This window comes from Micromys minutus (assembly GCF_963924665.1).
Source record: "Micromys minutus genome assembly, chromosome: 9".
NCBI lineage: Eukaryota > Metazoa > Chordata > Mammalia > Rodentia > Muridae > Micromys > Micromys minutus.
The window spans coordinates 43,024,908-43,048,978 of NC_137978.1; the positions used below are offsets into that span (position 1 = coordinate 43,024,908).

The 24,071-nt window shown below is 47.1% G+C and overlaps 1 protein-coding gene across 1 annotated transcript in view; it reads left to right on the forward strand.

Annotated features, from left to right (window-relative positions):
• Positions 1-24,071, forward strand: part of CSMD2 (CUB and Sushi multiple domains 2) — a gene marked incomplete at both ends in the record, with an annotated part of 547,554 nt that overhangs the window by 337,424 nt on the left and 186,059 nt on the right. Inside the window, one exon of the mRNA XM_080921920.1 lies at positions 3,331-3,513. Within this exon, the coding sequence (XP_080778046.1) occupies positions 3,331-3,513 (183 nt within the window). The remainder of the gene's footprint in view (positions 1-3,330; positions 3,514-24,071) is intronic.

Here is a 24,071-nt window from a genome sequence, read left to right on the forward strand (position 1 = left end):
ACTCCAGATTTCTCACATCTTCCTGGTTCTTTCCATACTATCAGAATACCATCAGAACATCTCCCACCAATGAAGGCTCCACAGAAGCAAAGCATCATTTATCTGCCCTGGTCCAGACTGCATTTTCTACTACCCACACTAAACTGACAGCCCCAATATTTATTAAGTGAATGAAAATGAATGTTCTCCCAGCCTCCAGCAAGCTACTCTTAGTCCATTCCCCAGACAGGCGTCAGAGTGAGTGTCCATATACACAAGTCTCTCTCCTCCCAAGTAAAACAGAATCCTTTATCAGCTTCCCATTATGGGTCATCTAAAGTCTAGTCTTGCTCCTAGATTGAACAGGCTTGTCTTGTCTGTTATATGGGCTGGCCTTGCCCATCAGAGCTGTTCCTAGCCTTGTTTCTTACCACCTTGCCGAAGGCAGGAGCGTGAGAAGTGGGAATTCCTGAAGCCCGCCCATTGTCTGTGGGTCTCAGATCCACTACTTCTGAGCTCAGTGGCCGTGTGTAGTCTTTGTGCCATGTGTCTTTGTGTTCTTCCTCCTCTTTTTAACTGGGGGGGGGGGGGAGTGATAGTATCTTCTATTAGAGATACTGTAAGGACGACATAAGTTAACATATAAAATGCTCACAGTGGCCACTGGCTGGAGTCAGTGTGCAAATTTCTAGTTGTAAAAATGAAAGTTGGTTGGGATAACAATGGCTCAGCGGGTTGTTCACTGGCATAATACAGGCCTTCACACAATCCTGCATCTGGGACTTGGCCCTGGCTTCTTCCCTCCACCCGGAGAGCTCTTCCTCTCCATCTCACTGCCAAGCCTATTACTGCTGTCTCCTCCATGGTCCTAGGCCATAGTACCTTCTCCAAGAAGCTTTCTCCAGCCTGGGATTCCGTGAGATGAGCAAGATACTCATGTTTGGCACACAATTTGAGAATGGGGCCCCAAACTCAACTTTTAAGATAAATAGCATTTAAGACAATCTTTTTTTAAATGAAGATTAACATTATAATGTCATGGCTTTAAATAAAATGCAGTTGTTTTAATTAGAGAAGACAAGCTGAGATATCAAGGCGAGGGTAAGAGGAGAGGTAAGCCATCCGAGTGCATTAGTGTTGGTTTTAAATGTTACATATGTTAATTAAGATCTTCTTAAAAATACACTATAACATGTTACGATTGAGCTGTCAGCAGAATAATTATAACGAGAAGAATTTGTCTTAAGGCGTCCTTGAGGCTCTTAACACTTTGTGTGCCTTGCTCTCGGCATCCCATCTTCAGCCTGAGACCCCATGTCATAGACCATGTTTCCTCCCCTGGGTGTTCCAGCTCCAGCGTCTGGCACATTATAACGTGGGCTCCGTCTTCTGATACCGAGTGATGCTTACTCTTACTGCCCTGACAGTTCTTTCATCCCAGAGAATGCATTTGAGGACATTGGCAGAAGGTGGGTTCTGATGCTTATTTATTAACTAAGGTCACATGGAGCCCTTCTTCCTGTCCTTTAGAAGACTCGAGTTCTAGAATCTGAAGTAAACCCTCCCTTCCTTGGGTAATTTGGTGTGGCTCCTTAGCATACACAAAACCACTGCAAAGAAACCTGAATATATAAGTTCAGCCAGTATTAATGTATGTGTGTGCGTGTGTGTGTCTGTGTGTGTGTGTGCTCGAGTGAGCGCACGCATGCACATGCATGTGTTCATGCATACAGGTTATGTACATGCATGTACACACGTGTGCACACACACACATACACACACACACACGCACACACACACACACACGAGCTGACATGTACTGGAGATTCTAGGTGCTTGCACATGATTATACTGACCCCTACAGCCTTGGATCCCTAATGTCTGACTTGGAACACACAACGTGGAAGGAGGTCCCCAGACAGTATGCTTTGTCCTGGCTGCTCTCTGCAGGGAGCAAGAGGTTTGGGGGATAATGCGAATGTGTCTGTCAGGAGCCTTCAAATCAGTGACTAAAGCCTTTGTGGCTCTGATGAGCTCAGAGAACCAGCTCAGTTCATAGCAAGAACGCTTTTGCAGAATCACACAGTGACTTCCCGGAAACCTTGGCTCCTGACCACTCATAATGACATCTACTGAAAAGACAGGGTCCCTTCTGCTTTGAGAGTCCTGGGAAATTACCCAACACCCCTCTTGGAGAATCCGGGACCTACTCTCTCAAACCTCAGGTCTCTCAGTCTCCCTTCAACACCTGACATTTTCTCAATGACTTCCTGTTTCCTCATAGGCCATCTTCCTCCCTAGTGGGAGCTCCTTCCCCCCCACCCCCCATAGCACAGAGCTGGGCAAAAGGTAACTCAAGTACCCCTAAAGATACAGCCAGGACAGACTCCTTGCCTGAAGCATCTGAGTCCTGTGACTCAGCAGGGGGGGGGGTGTTGGGGGGGGTTAGCTACTGAGATTCACCAGGATGTGCTTGCTGTCTTAACCCCACCTCCAAGGCTGACTCACCAGTTGGTTCAAGCAAACTTCAAGTGTTTGTTTCTTTTTATCTGCTACTGTCTCAAATTGAATGTACCCAAAAAAAAAAAAAAAAAAAAAAAAAAAAAAAAACCTTGAAAGCTCTTCCCTGTCAGAAGGCAACCAGTATTGAACCTGCTTACTCTGGCTAGCAAGGAGGGCAGGCTGCGCAGGGATACTGCTTCTTGTCTGAGCTCACTGTTCAGGTGGATGGGCCATTCTTAAAATCTCTCCAGCAGTGTTCACAAGCCAGATGCAAAGTGCAACCCAGGCAGGATATCGTCAAACTTTGGAAGGTATTAGCTCCTGGAACAGGTCTAATGCAGAAGACAATAAAAAAAAGGTTTATCTTGGTTTATTATATCACGGGAATAGTACCCACCTTGCTGGGGTTCCATCACGGCAATGGAGCTTGAGAGATCTTTCACAGAACAAGAGGCCAAACAGAACCGGAAACTCCCTCTCAGAGACCCACTTCTGTTAACTAGGTTACAGTCCCAGAAGTTCCACAACCTCCCAAAACAGTGCTACCAGATGGGGACCCGCAAGTGTTCAAACACAAGCCTGTGAGTGAAATTTCACATCCAAGGCTGTGACACCCACCTTTCATGAATGAAGATATCCAAGTCTCTGAGATACAGTATGTGGACACAAAGTCACAGACATATTCCTGAAGGCCCTATTGTCCTAGGACACTGCCCTACAGAGCTCATAAGTCCCATGTTTTGAGTCACTGTGAGCCACCAGCAGAGCATGCAGTGAGGAACATGTGTTGCCAGGACAGAGGTAACGTCACCTTTTCTGTCTCTTGCTTTCTGTGTTCTTGTCTTTCAGAGATTGAACAGGGCAGTTGCGGAGACCCCGGCATACCCGCCTACGGCCAGAGAGAAGGCTCTCGCTTTCGCCACGGCGACACTCTCAAGTTTGAATGCCAGCCCGCCTTTGAGCTGGTGGGGCAGAAATCCATCACCTGCCAAAAGAATAACCAGTGGTCGGCTAAGAAGCCAGGCTGTGTGTGTAAGTGAGCAGGGGTGGCCACGGAGGGGGCTCCCTGGAGAGGCAAGCTGGATCCACAGCTAAGGCCCTGTCCTTGAAAACCTGCAGTGGGTACCCCACAGCTCCATTTGGGGTGCTTTCTTTTGTTCCTAGAAAGGTGTGATCTGGGTCCCCACATCTAATGTGGAGTACAGCTCTTGATCTTTGGAGACCTTCTTTGACCCAGTATAACCATCAATGATGACTCTCAAAAATGCAAGGTAGAAATGGCTGAGCACGGCCCATGGATGTCGCGCCACGGTATTCCTCCTCACTCTTGTCACCACCACTGCGTCACCATGCTACTGGGGGGTGGGCAGGATGTCTCTAAGCTCTCTAAACTTGTAGACAGCGTACCAACCTTGTAGTGGTACAGGGATCAGAGGCTTTGGGGGGTTGGCGGGGTTCCCATGATCACCCCATCCCATGTGGTGTTAGGGGGGAGGAGAGCTCCAGCTACCCTTGCATGGCTCATCTTTTGGGGAGGAGAATGGAATTGAGTGGTCTGTTCCGTGGAGGTAAGAAGGCAGCCCATCTTCTTTCTTGTATGTGTTGTGCATACTTTGCGGCATCAGGAGTCACTAGTCACAGCGTGAGCGGCTGTTGGTGGCAAGGGGGAAGCCAGACACAGTCGGTGTCAGGAGTTCCGAGGTTTTAGCTTCTTTGGGCAGTCACCTCTTCTTCTCCTAGCCCAAGACAGTCAGTTCCTCCAGTTCTTCCCTTGAATTCACGGGGGGCTGGGTGCTCTGCCTGACCTTCTGATCCCTTCCACCATCATAGTGGACAACTCAGGACTTCTGCATGCTATAGACTGAGAGTCCTTCGGGGATGTGGGCGGGACCTCTGTGATGAGACTGGCTCGGTGAGTTGGGTCATACCACTGGGATTATGCAGCTCAAACTAAAAATAAGTCGCTCTGTCTGACAAAGCATTTTCTGTGACTGATAAGTTTATGTAAAAACTCTTCAGAGCTTTGAAGATCAAATCACTCCCAGATCCATATGGAATAGCTCTTAGTGAAAAAAAAAAAGGAATCAAACTGCATGATCTCTTCTCAGGTGTGCGCCTGGTGTAGGTGGGAAACATCGTCTGCCAGTGTTGGCCTCATTGAGTACTAGGCACCATGGTGTTGCAAGGGTCAGGGATAGTTAGCAGGGGCAGCTCAGAATAAGCAACCGAATGCTCTGTCGGCACAGCAGTATCAAGCCGGGCAGAGCTGCACAGAGCCTGCCATGTTGCCGCTAGCTGTAGATCCTAGCTAAGCTGAGAAGGCAAGGCCCAGCTAAGAGATTGCCCCCAGGCAGCATGGACTTGAATTTTTGAAGTCTATCTTGATAAAATGAAGCAGGGAAGACTGGAAGAAGCTGAGTTTTGCGGGAACAAAGTCGGAAGGAGATGTATTTATGGGGAGACTAAGCTTCTGGACCCTACCAGCCAAATAATGGGTCTAGTAAGCAGAAGGCAAACTGAGGAAGGCTAGTGATAGCCACTGGAGGCCTCCATAGAAGTGCTTGACTTTGTGCTTCTGAAGAGAAGTTCTGGAACATTTTTCTAGAATCTTCCCGAAGGAACCAATCCCTTGAATTGCTGCCCAGCAGGCCCTTTATCTCCAGAAGCAGTGTGCTAAACTCTGTTCACACGTAGCTGAGAGGAGGAAGACTGGGCTGTGCTGGCGACAGGGATCCAGCCTGTGCTCTCTATGGTTTGGAGCGAGGATGGAAAACTAGGGCTTGTTAATAAGAATCGCAAAGCTGGTACTCTGGGCAGCCGGCATGACATGCTTTCTGGAAAGTTCTGGGATGGAAGAGAACTCCCTGTGCATCTTCAGGCGCCCCCATCAGTCAGCTGTGTCTGATAACTTGGGTCTAGAAGAACACAACTCGAGTCCCAGCAAGGTTGGCTGGAGTGGAGAGAGTCAGGCAGAACCAGCTCTCCCCCAGTAAGCCACAGAGTAAGCCTGTCTTTGTATCTCAGAGTACAAGGGGCTGCCATCTGTCCCCATCTCTGCTCAGTCTCTGGTCCCTCAACTCCTGCTTTCATAGGTCCCAGCTTTGGGGAGCTCACGGTCTAGCAGTGAAAGAACTGTGCTAAGATTACTCAGCATTCCCAATCTAGAAACCCAATTTCTTGCCCCTCGCTGAGCTTTCCAACAGTAGCCAAACTTATCTCTTCTCCAGGGACCCACCGACCCAACAGGGTAGCCCAGCACCCTCATTCCCCAGAGGCTACATCTCCAGGATCATATTTATAGCCAAAGACAACAGCAACAAGACAGCCCCTGCCCCCTTTGCACAGCGAATGCTTTGGAAACTGATCTCCAAACTGGGCCGTCAGAGCACGGGTCACACCTTGACTGAGAGCTGCTTCGGCTCCTGACTCTACATCAAACCCGCACCATAGTTTCTGATCAATAGAAAAGGCACAGCATCTACAAATGCCTAGAAAAATAGGAAACAGTGAGGTTGCCTCTCTGTGTCGCAGAGTGTTCATCACACATACACACAAAAGTGCTTCAGGCAAAAGGCCGCTCATCTTGAGAGTGGCTCACCACCCCTCCCTACACACACATTAGTCACAGTAAACATCAACACAGCACTTAGCCAAACAATGTTGCCCTCTCTCTTTCATAGGAGTTAGAAGGGGACCAGGGAAATTCTTTTGATAGCTGAAATGTCTCAGAATGATTGTTCAAAGAAGTGTGAAGAGCTGCTCTGTTCTGTGGAAGCATTTCCTTCCAAACAAAAAAACAAACGGCTCCTTCCTGGGGAGCTACCCTGCCAAACCCACACATACCCACACCACCTTCATGTCGCCCAGCCTTTTCTGTAGCGAGCAGTGACTTCAGCACCCGTCACCATCTTCTGAGATGCCCTCGCTGTGGTGGGTGCTCAGCAGATGGCTTTCCCCGTCTCAGGTTGCGGCAGGATGCTGCCTCTCACGTTGAAGTACTCCAACTCAGCAGGCAGAGCCAGCTCTTCCCCCCTCTCTCTCTTGTCCTCCTCAGTCAATCTGCCTCTCCAAGGACCACTGCTCTGTATCAGCCCAGAGTGGAAGCGCTCTCCGTTCGGTCAGCCATGTTGACTGTCTGCCCTGTGCCAAGTGCCAGGCACATGGGTTCGGAGCTGCTCTATTCCATCTCTGCTTTGGGAATTTGCTCACAGTGACTATCCTGAAATCAATACTCTGCAAGGGGAGCCTATCTGCCTTACTTCACAGAACTTCTGCTTGTTTTAGTCTCGCCCTTACCAGAGATCACAGAGCTTCTTCTAGGCATCATCAGGCAGGGCAGGCATCACCACTTTCCAGAGAACCCATGAGAAGGAAGAGACCAATAAAGCTGAGGGTGGTTTGCATAGTCCTTGATGCTTTGTTGACAGGCGAGCTGAGCACTTCACACTTCATAAAGAAGCCAGGAAGCCAATTATCAGCCCATTAGCAGCCATTTTTCATGAAGTTGCCCAACAGCTCTCACCAGGGCCTGGCCAGGGTTCTCACACAGAATCTGCCCCCTCCCTTTTATTTTCTTGTCCATAAGAAAGTATGAATCCTAATTGCTCTGGTCTTAATGCATAGGGTGCATGTGTGAAATGGGAAGGTGGGGCCTCCTGGGATGTATAAGGTTCAAAGAATGCATAAATACATTTGAGGGTCTTGAGTGTTCAACCAGGTAGAATTGAACCCTTGGGTGCTCGGGGAAGATGCTCAGAGGAGGCTGGGATGGAGTTTGACTATGAAGATAAGGAAGAAGAATGCCTCCCCATAAGGTTGCTATGGGAAACAGTCTCTTCCTGGTATCCTTCTGCCTGTCCTTTTCCCAGTTTGTTCCCAACTCCCACCCTACCTCTGAGCTGAAGAAAGGGCCGGACTGGATTATAGGGCTATCAAAATGCTGCCTTTTCAGCTGCTAGACGGTTAGTTACTCCAGAGTATCCAGGCTCTGTCATGTTGATACTTTGTCCCAGAAAACTGTCAGATCTTTAGCAACATCTCTGTCCTCTACTACACTGAACACTGCCACTATGCACTCCAAGTATCAGCTGGAACAACCAAAAACATTTTTAGACACTGGCAGATTTTTCTTTCTTTCTTTCTTTCTTTCTTTCTTTCTTTTTTTTTTTTTTTTTTTTTTTTTTTTTTTTTTTTTTTTTTTTTTTTGGTGGACATAAAGCCATGCTCCAGGGTAGCTTAGTGCTGTCTCAAGAGGTCCCCTGCACTTTTGGGACTATGCTCAAATCTGAAGCATCCTGATGGTGAGAGAGCATGTGGCATGGAGGAGGCTGATTTTTCATGTGTTCCATGCCACTGGAAATATGTGGATCTTCCCTATGAAGTTTGCAGGGCATTTATTCCCTCAATTATAGACGAGAAAACAAGTTCAAGGGGAAAGAGGTGCTAAAAAGAGGCTAAGCAGCCGTCACCCCGTGGTAGAGGATTGGAAACATTCATCGACAGAGCAGTAATCAGAAACCAGATTTCCTCTCACGAGTCCCGTGCATTTTCCATCACACCAGATTCTCGGAATCTGAGCACTCAACTGAGAAGCAGGGTCAAAGGAAGGACATTTAGGAGAAGCTACCGAGCTGGAATGCAGATGCACCCTGTTGCCTAGGTTTCCCTGGGAGGGAAAAACAGTTCTCAGGAGCGGAGCACATCCCCAAAGGGTAGGTCCAGACCTTTGAAAGAAATGGCACCGTTCTCTGGTAAAGAACCCCATTCCTCGTCTCCCTGTCTCAAACCTTCTATCCATTCCCTCTCTTTCCATCTTCTCTCGTGGAATAGCTCTCTGTGTACACAGTCAGAGGCCAGGAATGGTGGGTCCGTCCCGCATTGTATTATAACCTGGAGAACCCTAGGGGGAGAGCCCTGTGGGAGCACCCCACACCAGCTGGAGGGTCACTTGTGCCCGTGCCACATGCTACAACGCTATATCCAGAAGCATCCACAGCTCAAGGAAAAATGCCCAATGCTGGAATTTGGCATAGTCTGGAAATTTTAAAGTTTATGTAAGTAGGGTGACTTAAATACAATTTTCGAAATTTAAATACAATGCTGACTCTCCCTCCCCTCCGTGAAAAGCAGTTTCACACTGACCCATCCTTCCCATCTGCTGATGGTTGACTGCTCTTCCCACCTGCATGTAGTCCTGATCACTCTGGGCATCCATTTTTGACTGGGTGTTCCAAAGCCCACACCGGGTTGTGTGCCTTGCCAGGATGCTACATGTCTGTTACACTCACATATTCAGAAAAAACAGGGAATGCGCTGTCTAGTGATTGGGCCAAGACTCGTGCAACTGATTACTTTCAATTATTTTACACAAGGCAATAATGGAAATCTCAATGCATATGGCTTCCTCCTCCTTAAGTCATTTTCTAGGGGTCAGGTCATCAGGCCAGTAGGTAAACTTCTTTTTTTTTAACTCTCTATAAATATATACTGTAGTGTGTAAACCCTCTTTTCCGAATAATGCCAGTAGCAAAATCTATAAGCCTAAGATTGCTAGATGTGTAGCCATTCCATCGAGAAGTGTGGCACCTGTCTGTGTCTCTCTCTCTCTCTCTCTCTCTCTCTCTCTCTCTCTCTCTCTCTCTCTCTCTCTCTCTCTCTCCTCCCTCCCTCCCTCCCTCCCTCCCTCCCTCCCTCCCTCTCCCTCTCCCTCTCCCTCTCCCTCTTTTTCTCTGTGCTCATAGGCCTTCATCTTTACAGAGAGAACAACTTAATGGTTCTCTTCCCATAGGTGACATATAAGATGGCTTGTCACCTTTAACAGCTTCATTAGACTTCTATACGTTTTTAGGAACCATAAAAAGGCCATTTTTATTTGTGTACTCTATATATTACTAATGTAAACTTTTTATTATTAATATTTATTTATTTATTTTCTATTTTCTTTTACACTCCAGATCTTATTCGCCTCCTGGTCTACCCTCTGACTGTTACTGTTCCACATCCCGTACCTCCTCCCACCTCTCCTATCTCTTTGAGAATGTCCCCACCTCAGCAGACCACTAAACTTCCTGGGCCTCCAGTCTCTTGAGGGTTAGGTGCGTCTTCTCTGACAGAACCCAGACCCGGCAGTCCTCTGGTGCATGTGTGTTGGTGGCCTCATATCAGCTGGTGTATGCTGCCTGGTTGATGATCCAGTGTCTGAGAGGTCTCAGGGGTCCAGGTTAATTGAGACTGATCGTCTTCCTATAGGGTCGCCCTCCTTCTCAGCTTCTTTCAGCTTTTCTCTAATTCAACCACAGGGGTCACCAGCTTGTGTTCATTGGTTGGGTGAAAATATCTGCATCTGACTCTTTCAGCTGCTTGTATGTGACCTTTTTAAATGTGAGAATTTAATGAGTATATAGTGAACTCACCCTTAGGGCATACATTATTTGATTACTGGGAACTTTGCAAGATTCTGGTAAAAGCTGTGAACCCAAGACTAAGGGGCACAGGGCTTGACCCTGGAAATTCTCTCCATGGAAGACACACCATTGTAGAAGCTGCCCCTGTGAATCTGTTTTTTCCAGTGAGAGGTCATGGTGTGGCAAGAACACTTAGGTCTGTGTCTCTGTGAGTGTGTGGGCAGCAGACACTTCCACAGACGCTGACCAGTTTACAATGGCCAACTGACAGGAAATCATCAGTTAGAAGGCTTGACCTGAGAATATAGGTCAGAACTGGAGCCATGAGGGAAAGGGAGACATCTGGGTGGTAATAGTGAGTTCTCAGAGGATCCAAAGGACATGTGTAAGCCTATGCACACGGCTATGTTCTAGGAGCACATACATAGGAATGCAAGCATGTGTGTGAATTCATGCACACGTTAGCACACATCTGTCCATCTATGCTCGTGTATGCACATGAAAGCACACATTTGTACATATACGGATGCACACACATGCATATCTATGCACACATAAGCACACACCTGCACACACACACACACACACACACACACACACACACATACACATACACACACATACACATGTTCTTATGCATTGAACTTGGGTGCTTGGGTTTGCATTGTTTTCTAGAATAGTTGTAGGCACATGGGAGTGGGAAACAGAGGGATCCAATGGCAATAAAATCTGTCAAGAGTCTTAGACTCTCTTTAGGGCAGCAGGTATGAAAGGGGTGTCAGGAGTCCTGGAATTTCCATCTTTGTCACTAGACAAGAGCATCAGTCCTGGATCCAGCCCGAGATCCTCATGTGCAAGTCCAGAAGGCTTGTATTTTGTTTTCCAGTAGGAAGGTGTTCGTTCATTCTATTGGCAGAAGCTCCGTGTGGCCTACACACACACACACACACACACACACACACACACACACACACACACCCTTTACCAGTCTCATATTTATTATTTTTGTGTTTCGCTGTTTTGTATTGTAGAGTTGTTTTACATCTTCAAGTAGACAAATTCCTCAATATTTGTGGTTTCTTTCCAAAGCTGACAAAGCTGTCATTCTATCATGACTCTGAGAGACAGTTTGTTCTATTTTTACCTACTTGTCGGTGATTTGATTTCTGAGCTGTAATTTGTTAATCCATCTGGAGTTTATCTGGATGAATGTATAATATTGTCCAAACTCTTAGGCAGTCTTCCAACATAAGTTTTAAGTAATTCTTGTCCCTCGTGATCTAAGGAAAATAGATTGTTTTATCATGCTCCGAACCCTCAAATGTAGTTAAGTCTCCTTCCCCGAGTCGCCCTTTGTTCTCCTGCTCTGCGTCTGTCTCCGCCCTGGTATTGAATAATTTTAATTGTTGTTTTATAATATGTTCTAATATCTAGCACAGCTAAAAACGACTCCTTCCTCCCTTAATTATTTTCCCTTTCAGAATAGTCATTGTTATTCCCAACTGTTTGTTGTTCAAGATTAATTTTAGAATCATTTTGTCAGAGTAAAAATAAAAGCCTACTGGGATTTTGTGTGTGCGCTCCTGTTAAACTATAAATTAACTGGAAGAAAATAGACGCTCTCCTAATACACCAGCTTCGCACCTAGACACTGGCACGTCTCTTCTGCTTCCTCTGCTTGCTTTGGACTAGATATAACAGCTCTGTCATGTGCTACATAGAGGCTGTCTTTTTAGTGGCAGGTGATTTTTGCATGACCCTACCCACCCTGCACCATGCCCAGATGAAGTTTGCCCTCCTTTGTTCCTAACAGACTGTAGATGGCATCTGGTATTCCCTGTAAAGACACAACCCCGAATTTTCCAGGGTACCCCTCCCTCTATCTTCCAGTCCCCAAAATCTTGACTACTGACAACCTGTACCCTGGTCTCACTGGTGATGTACAGAGTAGGGAATGGCCTTTGCTGCAGGTGGCCCACCAGAGAGCCTTCAGTGAGGATAGAAGGTGGGATTCATTTGTCACAGAGTTCAAACTGTCGTGGTGGTCATGGCTTTGAAGCATCATGGTGCCTTGGGGTCAACCTGGGTAAGGCAAGACTGAGGTGAGAAAGTTCAGGGCTAAGAGAGTTGACTCTGGGTAAGGAGTTGGCTCACACAACAGCATTGTTGGCTGTGCAAGAAAGAAGTCAACACTGTCAAACCAGGCCAGGGTGGGTCTCATGATCACTTGTTACCTTTGTGCTGGAATAGGCATGGGGAAAGGAGACTTCTGGGTAATTGAGTCTGTCCCTGCAGCATACATCCATCTATGAGGCAGGGACCACAGTGGCAGAAAAAGGGCATTGCTGAGATCAGAAACTAGAGAAGAAATCACGAACCAGCTCAGCATCCCCAGTGCTGGCTGGGGTATAGCATTAAGGAAATTAAGGAAGGGTCATCAAGAGAGTGACAGTGAGAAGGGCCTATGGGTAAGCTCTGCTCCCCATCCACCCCACCCCCACCTCCCCGCAAGCACACCAGATGCTGGCTCTGGGACCACCCTACCCCTTCAGTCACTAGCTTATGGGAATGGAATATTCTAGTCATTGTGTTGTCTGGCCCAGCTGAGCATGGTTTAGAATCTGGCTATTAAAATTACATCTGTGGAATATAGGCATGAAATGTTGGGACTGGCCAGAGGCAAAGAAGGCGAAGGCTCATGGTGGATGCTCCCAGCATGCGTTTTATTACAGTGTCCAAGGAGGTGGACCAGGCCAGTGTGGATGTCACTTGCTCTACTCACTACTTTCTTTGTTCAAATTCTTTGTGGGGTAAGGTGGTGTCTTAGGTGTCTAAAACAGGCCCAGCTCATCATTAACATGACTCATGGACATACTAGAACACAACATTTCTGGCCTTGTTCTCAGAATTTTCCAGTCCTCTGGGCCCAGGAATGATAAGTTCTAGGATGTCCCTAAGTGATCTAAATGTTAAGGCAGATTTCTGAACCACGAACATGGAACACCTACTGTGTGGCAGTGGCTTAGGGATTTCTGAGAGGTTTGGTCCTACCACAAGATGGCGGCGCATGAACTGTGGCATCATGTCACATGAAGTGATCTGTAATTGTCAGACATTGGGTCTGGCCAGGCTTCAGCTGCCATGGTGGTCATGATTTCCTGGAATCTATGAAATATTAGCCTCCTCGTTGGCATCCTAGCAAGGACAGAATTCGCGGCCCCCTGCTTGGACCTCACTTCTTACAGTGATTTTTGGCTTTCCTCTTGTTTAAGCAGAATGGTTGTGGGAGGGTCTCCACTCACTGGATGTTGTGCTTTTGGTGGTGGTGTAGAGACTACGGCTCTCCCATGGTCCTCCAGGAGCTCTTGGTTGACGGAATGGTCTCCAGTTATTACAATGGTGTATGTGCTCACAAACTGCTACAAGGAACTGTTCCAGTTAGCAGCTTCCCCAAAGTCTTCTTGGAAGATTATGGCACAGTGAAAACTTTCAGTCCATTCCAAACCAGAAATCTGCCCAAACTAATCTGGGGGTGTGACTGAACCCAAATCCTGGTCTAGACTTTTAGGATAGCCTGAATGCAATAGGGACTGGGGAAATGACTATGCTGTGTGTGTCTAGCCATGTGCTGTCCCTGCCCTGGTAGGGAATGGGAGACCACTGTCATCCTTCCTTCCACCTCCAGCTCTGACAACAGCCATTAGGCTGCCCTCTCTCCACAAAATGCTCAGAGATCTGAGTGTGCCTTCTCCTTGTGCTCTCCCACATCTGACTTAAAGAGCTTCAGAGACCAGCATCAGTGCTTCTCCCTGCCATATTGGGACTGGAACTTGATGCTCTGCTAGTCCCTCCTTCCTGCCTGTCATCAGCGTGGGACATCAGTGCAGCATTCTTCACTGTGGCTTTCCTTGGGCACTGTGGAGCCCAGGAGGCCTTAACTCATCTTTGTAGGAGCCTTGGGTTTATAATTGGCCCTCCAGCTTTGACATACAATGGTCATCTTGTGGGGCCTTCAGAGAGAAGGGGTTTTCAGAACAGGGCTGCTAGCCCTCACTTTCTCTATGACCTCCAGTAAGGCTCCAGCAAGGTCTTAAAGGCTACATATGCCTCTGTGTGGCAGCCTGGTCTCCTTGGGGTGAATACAATTTCATATGATCATGCCGAATTGCCATTCGTCTTCCTCCATCTTCAGTGTATGGCGGCCCGGATGTGACTGGCTCTAGTCCCCGTGAAGGTGCCCTGCTTAAACTGCCTTAGGAGGCATGCCAGATTCTGAAAGAGCTCAGCACTTGGCATCGAGGTCTCGGGGCCCCAGGAACCTGGGCTTTTAAGACCAGTTGAGCTGTGAAAGAAAGGGAGAAAGCCATCTTAAAGTCCTCTGAGTTCAGAAGATAACTGACAAATTGTTGTTTTCTCTCCACCTCAGCTGATCCTGGGCCTGACTTTCCAAGATAATAGAAACTAAAGTTAATTTAGAAGGACCCCAGAGGCTAGTTGGTGCCTGCCTGTGTGACAAAGGCAGACACCTCTAAGAGTTACTTGGAATTCTTGAAGGCTGGGCACAGGTGTTGTATACTTGTGAGCACTTGCTGGGGACACGGGGAAAATTGAGTCATTCGGGCCACCATATTTTATCCCATGTGTCTCAGTTCCTCAGAATCCCACTGGAGACTCTAGACTGGGAACATACATCCTTCCCATTCAGGTCATTTAGTTTATCAGCCCTATGTGACTGACAGCGCATCCTTCTGCCCACAGAAAGGGGCAGCCCACATTTATAGTTGCTATAGAAGGGATGTTCTATCTCTGTAAGTGGGTGCAGTTGGAATCTTCTGGGTCTGGATTGGCCTGACCATCCATGAAGAAGAGTGGGAAAACCTGGGTGTTGGGACATGGCTTCAAGGAGGCTGTGTTGCAAAGAGGGAGGGAGGCGTGTGTGTCTCCCGTACCACCTCACTTGCACAATCTTGTTGAGACCAGTAGAAACATTGAGTGGAACTTTGAGGGGAGTCTCTGCCCCAGGCCACAAACCTGGGCCACACACCTTGTTTTAAAAGTCAGCAGAAACTGAATTTACCCTCCCAAGATTTCATGAGGCATGATTCTCTGCCAGCCAAGTCACATGACACCAACTCTTTAGGAGGAAGGGACAGATGAACTTTTATACGTATGAGACAAGATTCAGTCCATATAAACTGTGTACCTCTCCTCCCAATCTACCAACAGAAGAACCGCATACTCAAACCCACATCTATCTATCCTACCTTGATAGGGTGCCTGGGATTAGTTCCAAGTAACTCCTGAAATCCATGCTTTGCTTTCAAGAACCGAGCACCCAGAGTTCAGACTTGACTACTTATCCAGGCATACTAACCAAGGGGGGCTGTCTCCATGCTTTGTCTCGTGGGCTGCCAGAATTTGTCATGTTAGCTGCTGACATGAAGCCTCAGCTGGCGTCTGAAATGCTTGTGTAGAGCACAGGTTGGAGTCTGGTCTTACTGAGAGTGAGGGTGGAGGTTAGGACAAGTTCCAGGTCTGGGTGGGTGGGCTGGGTGGTAGAGATGTCGCAGGAAGCTACCCTGACTTCAGGGTGATTTCTCATACCCTAGAGGTGATGCTGACAAGTGGCAGATTTTTGATACCAAGAACCCAGCCAGTCTCAAAGGAGCTCAGGGAACAAGGGGCCATTGTGAAGGGGGGCGAGGAGAGAACGTAATTGCCAGACCCAACTGGAAAGAGTTAAGTGTATATCTGGGAGTGAGGAATCTGGACCAGAAGGCTACTGCCCGAGATAAAGGCTAACTGGGGCCTGTGGTAAAAGAGATCAGGAAAGTAGTGACTGTGTGTCCCTGTTTGTTTAGAACAAACCCCAGCACCTTCTATTCTAGGAACCACCTCAGTTTTTTCTAAGCTTCCTGATCTGAGCAACGCATAACCACCCTAACCATGGTTCAACAAACTCCAAGGAATATCCTGAGCAAAAAGCTCTAGACACCCATCTGTAATGACCTCTCCCCCTCCTCCCTCCCCTACCCCATGCCCCTTTCTCCCTCAAAACACTTTTCTACCTCAGCTTCTTTGCACTTGGATGACTCTCACAGTGCAGGCTCCTTCTCACCTTCCCAAAGGCCTTCTCTAACCACCTTCTCCCACAAGACCAACCCATGGCCACGCACTCCCTTTGTACACCTTTTTCAGAGTATTGGGCAGTTTCCCTGTGGCCCCCACAGCCCCCACATTGCATACCTTCTCTCCCTGGGTCCATCAGGCTGTATGTCAATTGTGGTTCTGTTAGGCCCTGTGTGGCATCTTATTCCGGGACCCACACCAAGGGACCAGCCTATAAATAGAGCACTTTGCTCTTACAGCAGGAGGCAAAGACTCCAAGGGACAGAGTTCTCCCAACCCCACCCCGTCTGCAAGCACTGGTACTTTGAAAACGGCTGGGTCATGTCCACTCACAAGTCCATTTTCTAAAATGTATCAAAAGCACACGCTTTTGTTCAGTTTGTGTAGAGAAAGTGTACTGCCCACCAGAATGTAGAACAGAGGCAGGGGGTGGGGAGATAGCATAATTCATTATAATAAACAGTGGTTTTTGCATCAAATGAAAGGCAGAGCCATATATGTCCTGGTCACCCCTCTTTCTAATAATTGGATGGGTAGAGCCTTGACTTCCTGTTTTTCTTGTTGTTGTTGTTGTTGTTGTTGGGACTGTTAGTGACGCTGCATTATGGGTGTTGTGGTTTAGGTAGAACCGGCATTGTAGGAATGGGAGTGGACTTTGCTTGGAAGATGCCTGGCTCTCTGGGGGTCTATGAGCAGCAAGATTTGACTTTTTAGCTCTCGGTCGGCTGGAGTTGTAGCTCTTTGGGTGCCATGGCATGGGGGTAAGCCTGACCTATAGACTCCATGATGGTGGCCAGGAAAAATAAGTGTGGAACGGGTAGGCCTCACATCTCTCGGGAAATGGTGCTTAACCATTTTACAGGGGAACAAGAGACAGAACCATTCTAGAAACCAAAAATAGCGTAGCAAGGAGAAGCATGGCGCATTTGTAAAGCTGCCAATTCTATGGTTTGTCTGGACCGTGGGACCCACTCAGGCAGGAGGATAAAGATCAAAGGGGTTCACATGGGCTTTTCATTGAGGTGACTCTGGTGCCATTTAAAGAATCTAGACCTCTTTCTCTATGCGGGGGGGGGGGGGGGAGTGTGCAGGGGAAATGGACTGGGTTAGAGCACTCCGAGCAAATATGGAACAGACAGAATTTGTGATGTGCAGAGGTGACCGTCCAGATGGATTGTGGAGGAGTGAGATCAGAGAAGTGCAGCACGGGGAGTGAAGGGCTCGGCCTCTGGGTTGTGATGAAGATGTGTTAACTACAAGACATGCAGAAGAGAAGTCAGAAAAAGCAGTTAGTCACTAACGGCTATGGTGGAGGTTCTCAACCTTCCTAAAGCTGCGACCCTTTAATACAGTTCCTCGTGCTGTGGTGACCCCCAACCCTAAAAGTCTTTTGTTGCTACTTCATAACCATAATTTTACTACTGTTATATATTGTAATGTAAATACACAATAGGCAGGATATCTTATATGTGACCCCTGTGTAAGAGTCATTTGACCCCAGAAGGTTCACAGCCCCCAGATTGAGAACCACTGGACTATAAGACAATGGAATATTTTGCTTAGGCCTCTGGAGTTGACATTCAGAGGTAAGGCCTGTAGGAGGCTTTGGAAAATGGTAAAGAACGTGGTTCTGGGTGCGCATTTGAAATGCCAGTGAAAATGCTCAGTAAAAACATGTCACAGGCAGTTTAAGGTGGTGTCTGCAGTGTGAGCATTTCTTGATTCCAGGGATCTTTCAGGCCTTTGCATCCAGTAATACCAGGATTCTACATTGACATCACTCAGTTCCTGAGTTCCAAGTTCCTATGACCCTTCTGAAGTCTCCATCCTCTGCGGCTCCCCACATGACCCCTTCGTTAACTACCATGCTCTCTCTGCTGCTCCTGAGTCCCCTGTCCCTAATAGAACCATGCTCACCCCCTCTGCCTTTAGTGCTTTCACACCTTCAGTTTTTTCTGACTGGAGTAACCATTCCTGAAAATGTCTGGTTCCTTAGCATCAGGCCACAGTTCAAAGGCCACCACCTCACATAAGCCACTTGGAACCCCTTTACTGAAAGCTGCACATCCCTTCCGTTCAGTCTTCCATCTTTGTCCAGTCCTGTGTCCTTTATCCTGCTAGGAGGTAAATGCCTCTGGGGACAGCAACTTGCTTGTGCATCTTTTTTAGCTGCTAAGTCAATCTGTGGAACAATGACTAAGCCTTCAGTGGGTACCACAGCACCATGACACTCAGCTCAGGAGAGGCGACCTCACAGACAGGTTAGAGCTTTAGGGAGAAGCTGCCCTGGTGCTGAGTGCCGGGGACTGGGGAAAGCGAACCCTGGACATTGCAAGGGTCAAGAGTCAGGTCAGCAAGGAAACTTCCCAGCGAGAGGGACGGTGTGGTCAGAGGGAGAGGGAAGACATGGGATGTGTGGAGTGAACGACTGATAGGAAGTGAGTGTTTCAGAAACAAGGGGAGAAACAGCTCCATGAGCCAGGATGCCAAAGTCCATACCCTGCCTAGCCAAGCCACAGGGCTTGGGCCAAGAACAAGCAGATGGAAGATCCTGAGTACAGTTTGTGACTGGAGGGTAAGATCATGTCAAGTGTGAATTGATGTGACACACCCGTATGTGGGCAGTACTGTCCGTCTCTATAGGTGGCTTCCTCTTGCAGTGTGCATCCCAGGGATTCTCAGAGGGAACCAAGGCTGAGGTTGGTTGTCCTTCTAACAAAAATGGACCCTACCAGGTGACTGATATCACCAGAGAATCTCACAGAGCTTCTTTGAAAATAAAGAAGTTGGGTGATGACTTTTTAAAAGTCCCGACACCAGAGATTCTATCAAGAGAACTGGAGGGAGAAATTAGCATACACTGACTATTGGGGATGCTTGTTCAGTTGCTAGAGTGCTTGCCTAGCATATGTGAGGTCCTGGATTCAATCTGCAGCACCACATAAACCAAGCATGGCTGTGGTAATCTTGGCACTAAGGAGGGGGATCAGTTCAAGATCACCCTTAGCTACGCAGTGACTTCAAGGCCTAAAATGTATAAGACTTTCTTTGGAATCAAATTTTATGTCTATATATAAAGATAGATTAATATATCTTTATATATATAATATATATAATATATATAATATATATGTATACACACACACACACACACACACACAGAGCAAATGAAACAGAAGAGAGCATTTGTGAGAGTTCTGCTTGCAGCTCAGCTGTGCTGTCAATCAGCACCGATGCCTCAGTTTGCTGATCCGGAGACACACAATGAAGCAAGAAGGCTCTGATTGGGCCACTTGCACTCTGGTGAGCACTGCTGCAGAAATCACACCAAGGCAGCAAACTGGCATTGCTGTACGTTCATGGCTACCAGTTTCAGTCAGGCCTGCAACCATGCCCATCTGTCTTCTCCGGTCGGTTCTCCACTAGGTCGTGGAAGCTCCCACAAGCATTCTCTGCTCCCCTAAACCCACCCCAGCCCTCACATTGCCTTTGAGAGTGACCTTGCCCTCGGCCTCCCAGACCACACACTCAAACTTGGGACTCTAAAGACAGCAAGGCCCATTGCGTCCTCACTTCCCCATCCTTCCCTCAGTTCGCAAGAGATGATCCAGCATTTCTCTCATCAAACACCAGAATAGATTATACATCAAGAAAAAGGTTTCGGGGCTGGGGAGATGGCTCTGCAGTTCAGATTGCATCTGCTCTTGTGGAGGAGCCGAGTTCAGTTACCAGCATCCACACTGGGTGGCCCACGACCACCTGCAACTCCAGATCCAAGGGGTCCGACATCATCTTTGTACTCTGGAGACACCTGCATGCATGCACATACCCACACACATGTAATTAAAGTTTAAAGCTTTAACAGAGCAACATTTAGAGTTATGGTTTCAAGACCTTCAGATACCTTTAGTGCCACCAGGGATGGGGAGAGGGGAGGGAAGCATCTCTACAGCTGGAAACAGCTCAAAATGACAGGTGCCTAACACGTGACGCGCTGGGTCTAGTCCCCAGCACGACAAACAATGTCAGATGGTGCAGATTCGTAACTCAAGGATTGGGGGGAAATGGGAGCAGGAAAATCAGAAAGTCAAAGCAATCCCCCGGGAAATGCTTAAATTGAAGCCAGCTGGTCTACATGAGACTGTCTCAAAGAACTCAAATAGTCCTCCTCCTGGGAGTCTTCTTTCCATAGCATGACTCTGCTCTGTTCCTCCTTCCTGTTCTTAGCTGCTCCTCCCCCCCCCCCCGCCAAATTGTCGTTTTTCATAGTTCTATTCGATGTTCTTGTATGTTGGTGCAGTAACTGGAATGTGGCATTTTTCTTTTCTGTAGCAACATTTGTTTTCCTACCTCTTCACTGACAGACTTCATTCTTTCTTGAGTTGCCTTTTAATTTCCTTGGCCGGTGTTTCCATTTTGAATCTCCTCTGTTGACTTGCAGGTCTTCGTATGTGGAGTAAGTGTTTGGTTGTGATGACACACATGGATGTCGGGGAATTACTCTCCCATCTCAGAAATCACACAAATCTTCCTTACTCCATGTGTCTCTAAATGGACATGGCCAGGCCCCTTCCACCTTCGATATTTTTCGGGACTCTCTGGATAACATAATCATCTCCCTCAATACCCACATCTGCAAGGAGAGTCTACTTATAATTTCTTCTAGTATTTCTGTGGCACATTCAGTGAGATATGGATCTATTTTTTCAACAGCTGGTTAGCCTTTTATCTTAGCATCTTGTCTACTTAACCCCCCCACCACCACTGGTTGCATGCTACTGAGACTTTCTTTATCCTGTTACATTGGCCTTTCATTTGTAATCAACTTATACAGATGTTTTTACTGTAGACTTATAACAAGTGTTAGTACATTCAATTCAGTGTCTGCCTTCACATGCCTTCCTAACACTGGGAGGAATCTGGTATCCTGACTGAAAACTAGGCTGACAGGGTTCATCATCCCAGCACCATCACTGAAGGCTGTGTGACTATGAGCAGGCTACAGAAGCTGTTAGCCTTGATCTATGTGTCTGTAAAATGGGGTTATGCCTAACATTTCTTCTCTCAATGATTGCTGCTAAGGAAACTCAAAATGAGGTGATGGCACTCTTGGAATGCCAACCAGAACCTCATCTGCCACCAGTGCTGGTCTCAAAGAGAGCTTGGTCTGTTTATTCTAATGGGGGACACATTCTTATGAGTTCCAGAATAAATAATTGGCATGGATCTTATCTGGAATTGGGGTTTAGTTTATAACGTGATTTAGGGTGATTGGAGCCTTAGATACAATACCTGTCTCTAAACCAGAGTATTGTTTCTCTTGGTCTCTGTCTCTCTCTGTCTCTGTCTGTCTCTCTCTGTCTCTGTGTGTGTGCATGTGTGCTTGTGTTTGTGTGCATGTGTGCCTTTGTGTGTGTGCATTTGTGCCTCTGTGTGTGTGTGAAGCTTGCTTTTTAATATCCAGACGAGGGTTGTTTTGTTCCCAGGCTGAGTTTGATCTGCTGGTACTTTACATCTGGCGTGTGGGAGGAGAAGGTTGTGAGTGTGTGTATCATTTCTACATTGTCATGGAAATCTTTCGTCAGGGTGAATTCAAACTACTTGGATATTACTAATGTGTCTGACACTGTGAATCGAATCACTGGCCTTGAAATTGTCTCACCCACCAACCAGTTTCCCAACTCCTCCGGATTTTTCCTCCCTATTCATTTTGGTAACACAAATTTGCCTGAGAGGTCGTTCATCAGGTCACACTTCTGTGTATATTAATATGTTGAACACTGTGTTTTATGATTAGATCATCACCTTCATTTTATTAGAGTCTCCTCTTTCATTTTCCACTTATAAATACATGTGTGTGTGTGTGTGTGTGTGTGTGTGTGTGTGTGTGTGTTTATGGATCCATATGAACATATAGAATATACTCTATGTTTTTTTAAGTAGACCAACCAGAAATCTTTCTGTTTGCCTCTGCAGAAGCCAGCCTGTATTGTCTGCTTTTACTGCTTCTGGATTTATTCTCCCTTCTCCTTGCAATCCCGTTTGCTTAGTCTCTCTGTAACTCTTTCAGGGCAAACATTCACTTTGGTTTTCATTTCTTTATTGTTCAGTCATGGGTAAGACTAAGAATCTCTTCCCTCTCTTCAGCTTTCGGCTGGCCACATCAATCCAGAGGCACTGGCATTGACTGCTCAATTCTTCTTTCCCTTTCGGACTCAGAAACTTATTTGAAGGTTTCAAGAAATTGGGCATTTTTCTTGCTTTTCTTGTGGTTGATTTCACGACTTTGCCAGAGAACAGAGGGAAATGTCATGAGGCCACTCTTCCCAGCCCTACACATGACTGTGTACTGGCCTCTGAGTTGCTTCCATTTAACTTGAGTTTGAATTTGGACTGAGTGATGGAGCATCTCCTGAATTTCATCCACTGTCCTATAGAGGGCTTAACAGCTAAAAGGATGCACCAAGTCCTTAGCCCTGTGACATTTGCGTGCCTGCAAACAGAACAACAGGTTTTGATCTGCGGCTGAATTTTAGATAGCCTTGCAACCCAACAAATGGTCCATACTCAATATTCTGTGAGAAGCAAGAAAGGTTGTATTTTAGGAGTAGAAGCTTGGGTGAGGCATTGGCAGGCAGAGGAAAGAGGATCACTGGGTGCTTCAGATAAACCCGGGCTGCACAGCGGGCACTACAGCAGGTAGGGCTACGAAGCAAGGCCTATGATTTACAATAGAGGAGAAACAAATGGAACCAGGCAGGGTAGCACACATCTCAAGGCCACCCTTGGCTGTGTAGAGAGTTCAAGGCCAGCCTGGCACAGGTGAGATCCTGTTTCAAACGAGCAGAAAAGGTTGTGTTCGAGGTTAAAAGCCACAGAGCCTGTCTCTCGATATACTTGTTGGATCGTCCTCATCATTATTTATTTATTTTTGGTTCTCAGATTTAGATATTTTCTTGTGTCTGTATGGGTGCCTTGGGGCACACAAAACTGTAACGGATGTGTCTTCATCCTGGAATCCTCCCATCCCTGCCGTAAATATCTTCTCTGGCCTTTAAGTCTTTGTCGGGATTAGTGAAGGCAACCGTGGCTTTATCAGCCCGTCATTTTAATTGACATTTTGAAAGCAGTGGAGCTCGATAGCACAAGGACACCGAAAGAAAAACAGGGTGAGGTTTCCAGCAAGACGCCTGTACTTCCCACTCAGGATCAATATTAGATTCCTACTGCGTACAGTGATTACTCATGCAGTTGTTCATGAGTTAACTTTCTCACCATTATTGTTTCTCCAGTCGGGGTCACTGAGAGCCCTCTGATGTAAAACTTTGCTCAAGATCAAGATCATCAAACCTCGGAGGCTCCCAGTCTCTTCCCTCTTCTAAGCTGCATGGCTGACCTGGTGATGAGAGTCAATTGCAGCCCCTTTCGGTGTGCTCCCTCATTTGGGACACTGAGAAGCCAGTTCCTCCCATTCACTGATGGGACCATGATAATGTGACCTGTGTGGGTTATTTCAGAGCAAGAACAAGTAAAGCCCTGTGGGACAAAGATCACTTCCTCTGCCTGCCCTCCCTGGGACAGGTCTGGGTCATCTCTAGAGCTGGAAGTCCGGGCTTTGAAAGGCCACATTCTTGCTCTCAAAGGTGCCAGTTAATCAGCCCTGGCTCTTTCCGAGTGCAAAAAGAAATGTCTTGGGAGCTTTCCAGAAAGCTCTTGACCTTAAAGAAGGACCAAGAGTCAGGAGTAACATAATAGCAGAGAGTTGAGTGTTAAATTTAAAGCGCTCTCTCTCTCTCTCTCTCTCTCTCTCTCTCTCTCTCTCTCTCTCTCTCTCTGTGTGTGTGTGTGTGTGTGTGTGTGTGGTGTATCCCATGTGTGTGTAGGTATGTATGGGGGATATGGGGTGTGGCGTGAAGTGTATATGTGGTGTATGCATGTGAGGTATATGTGTGCTGTGTGTGTGAGTATGATATGTGTCTGCATATGGTTTGTGGGTGTATGTAGTGTGTATGTGTGTGAGGTGTCTGTGTGGTATGTGTGTTGTATGTAGATACACAT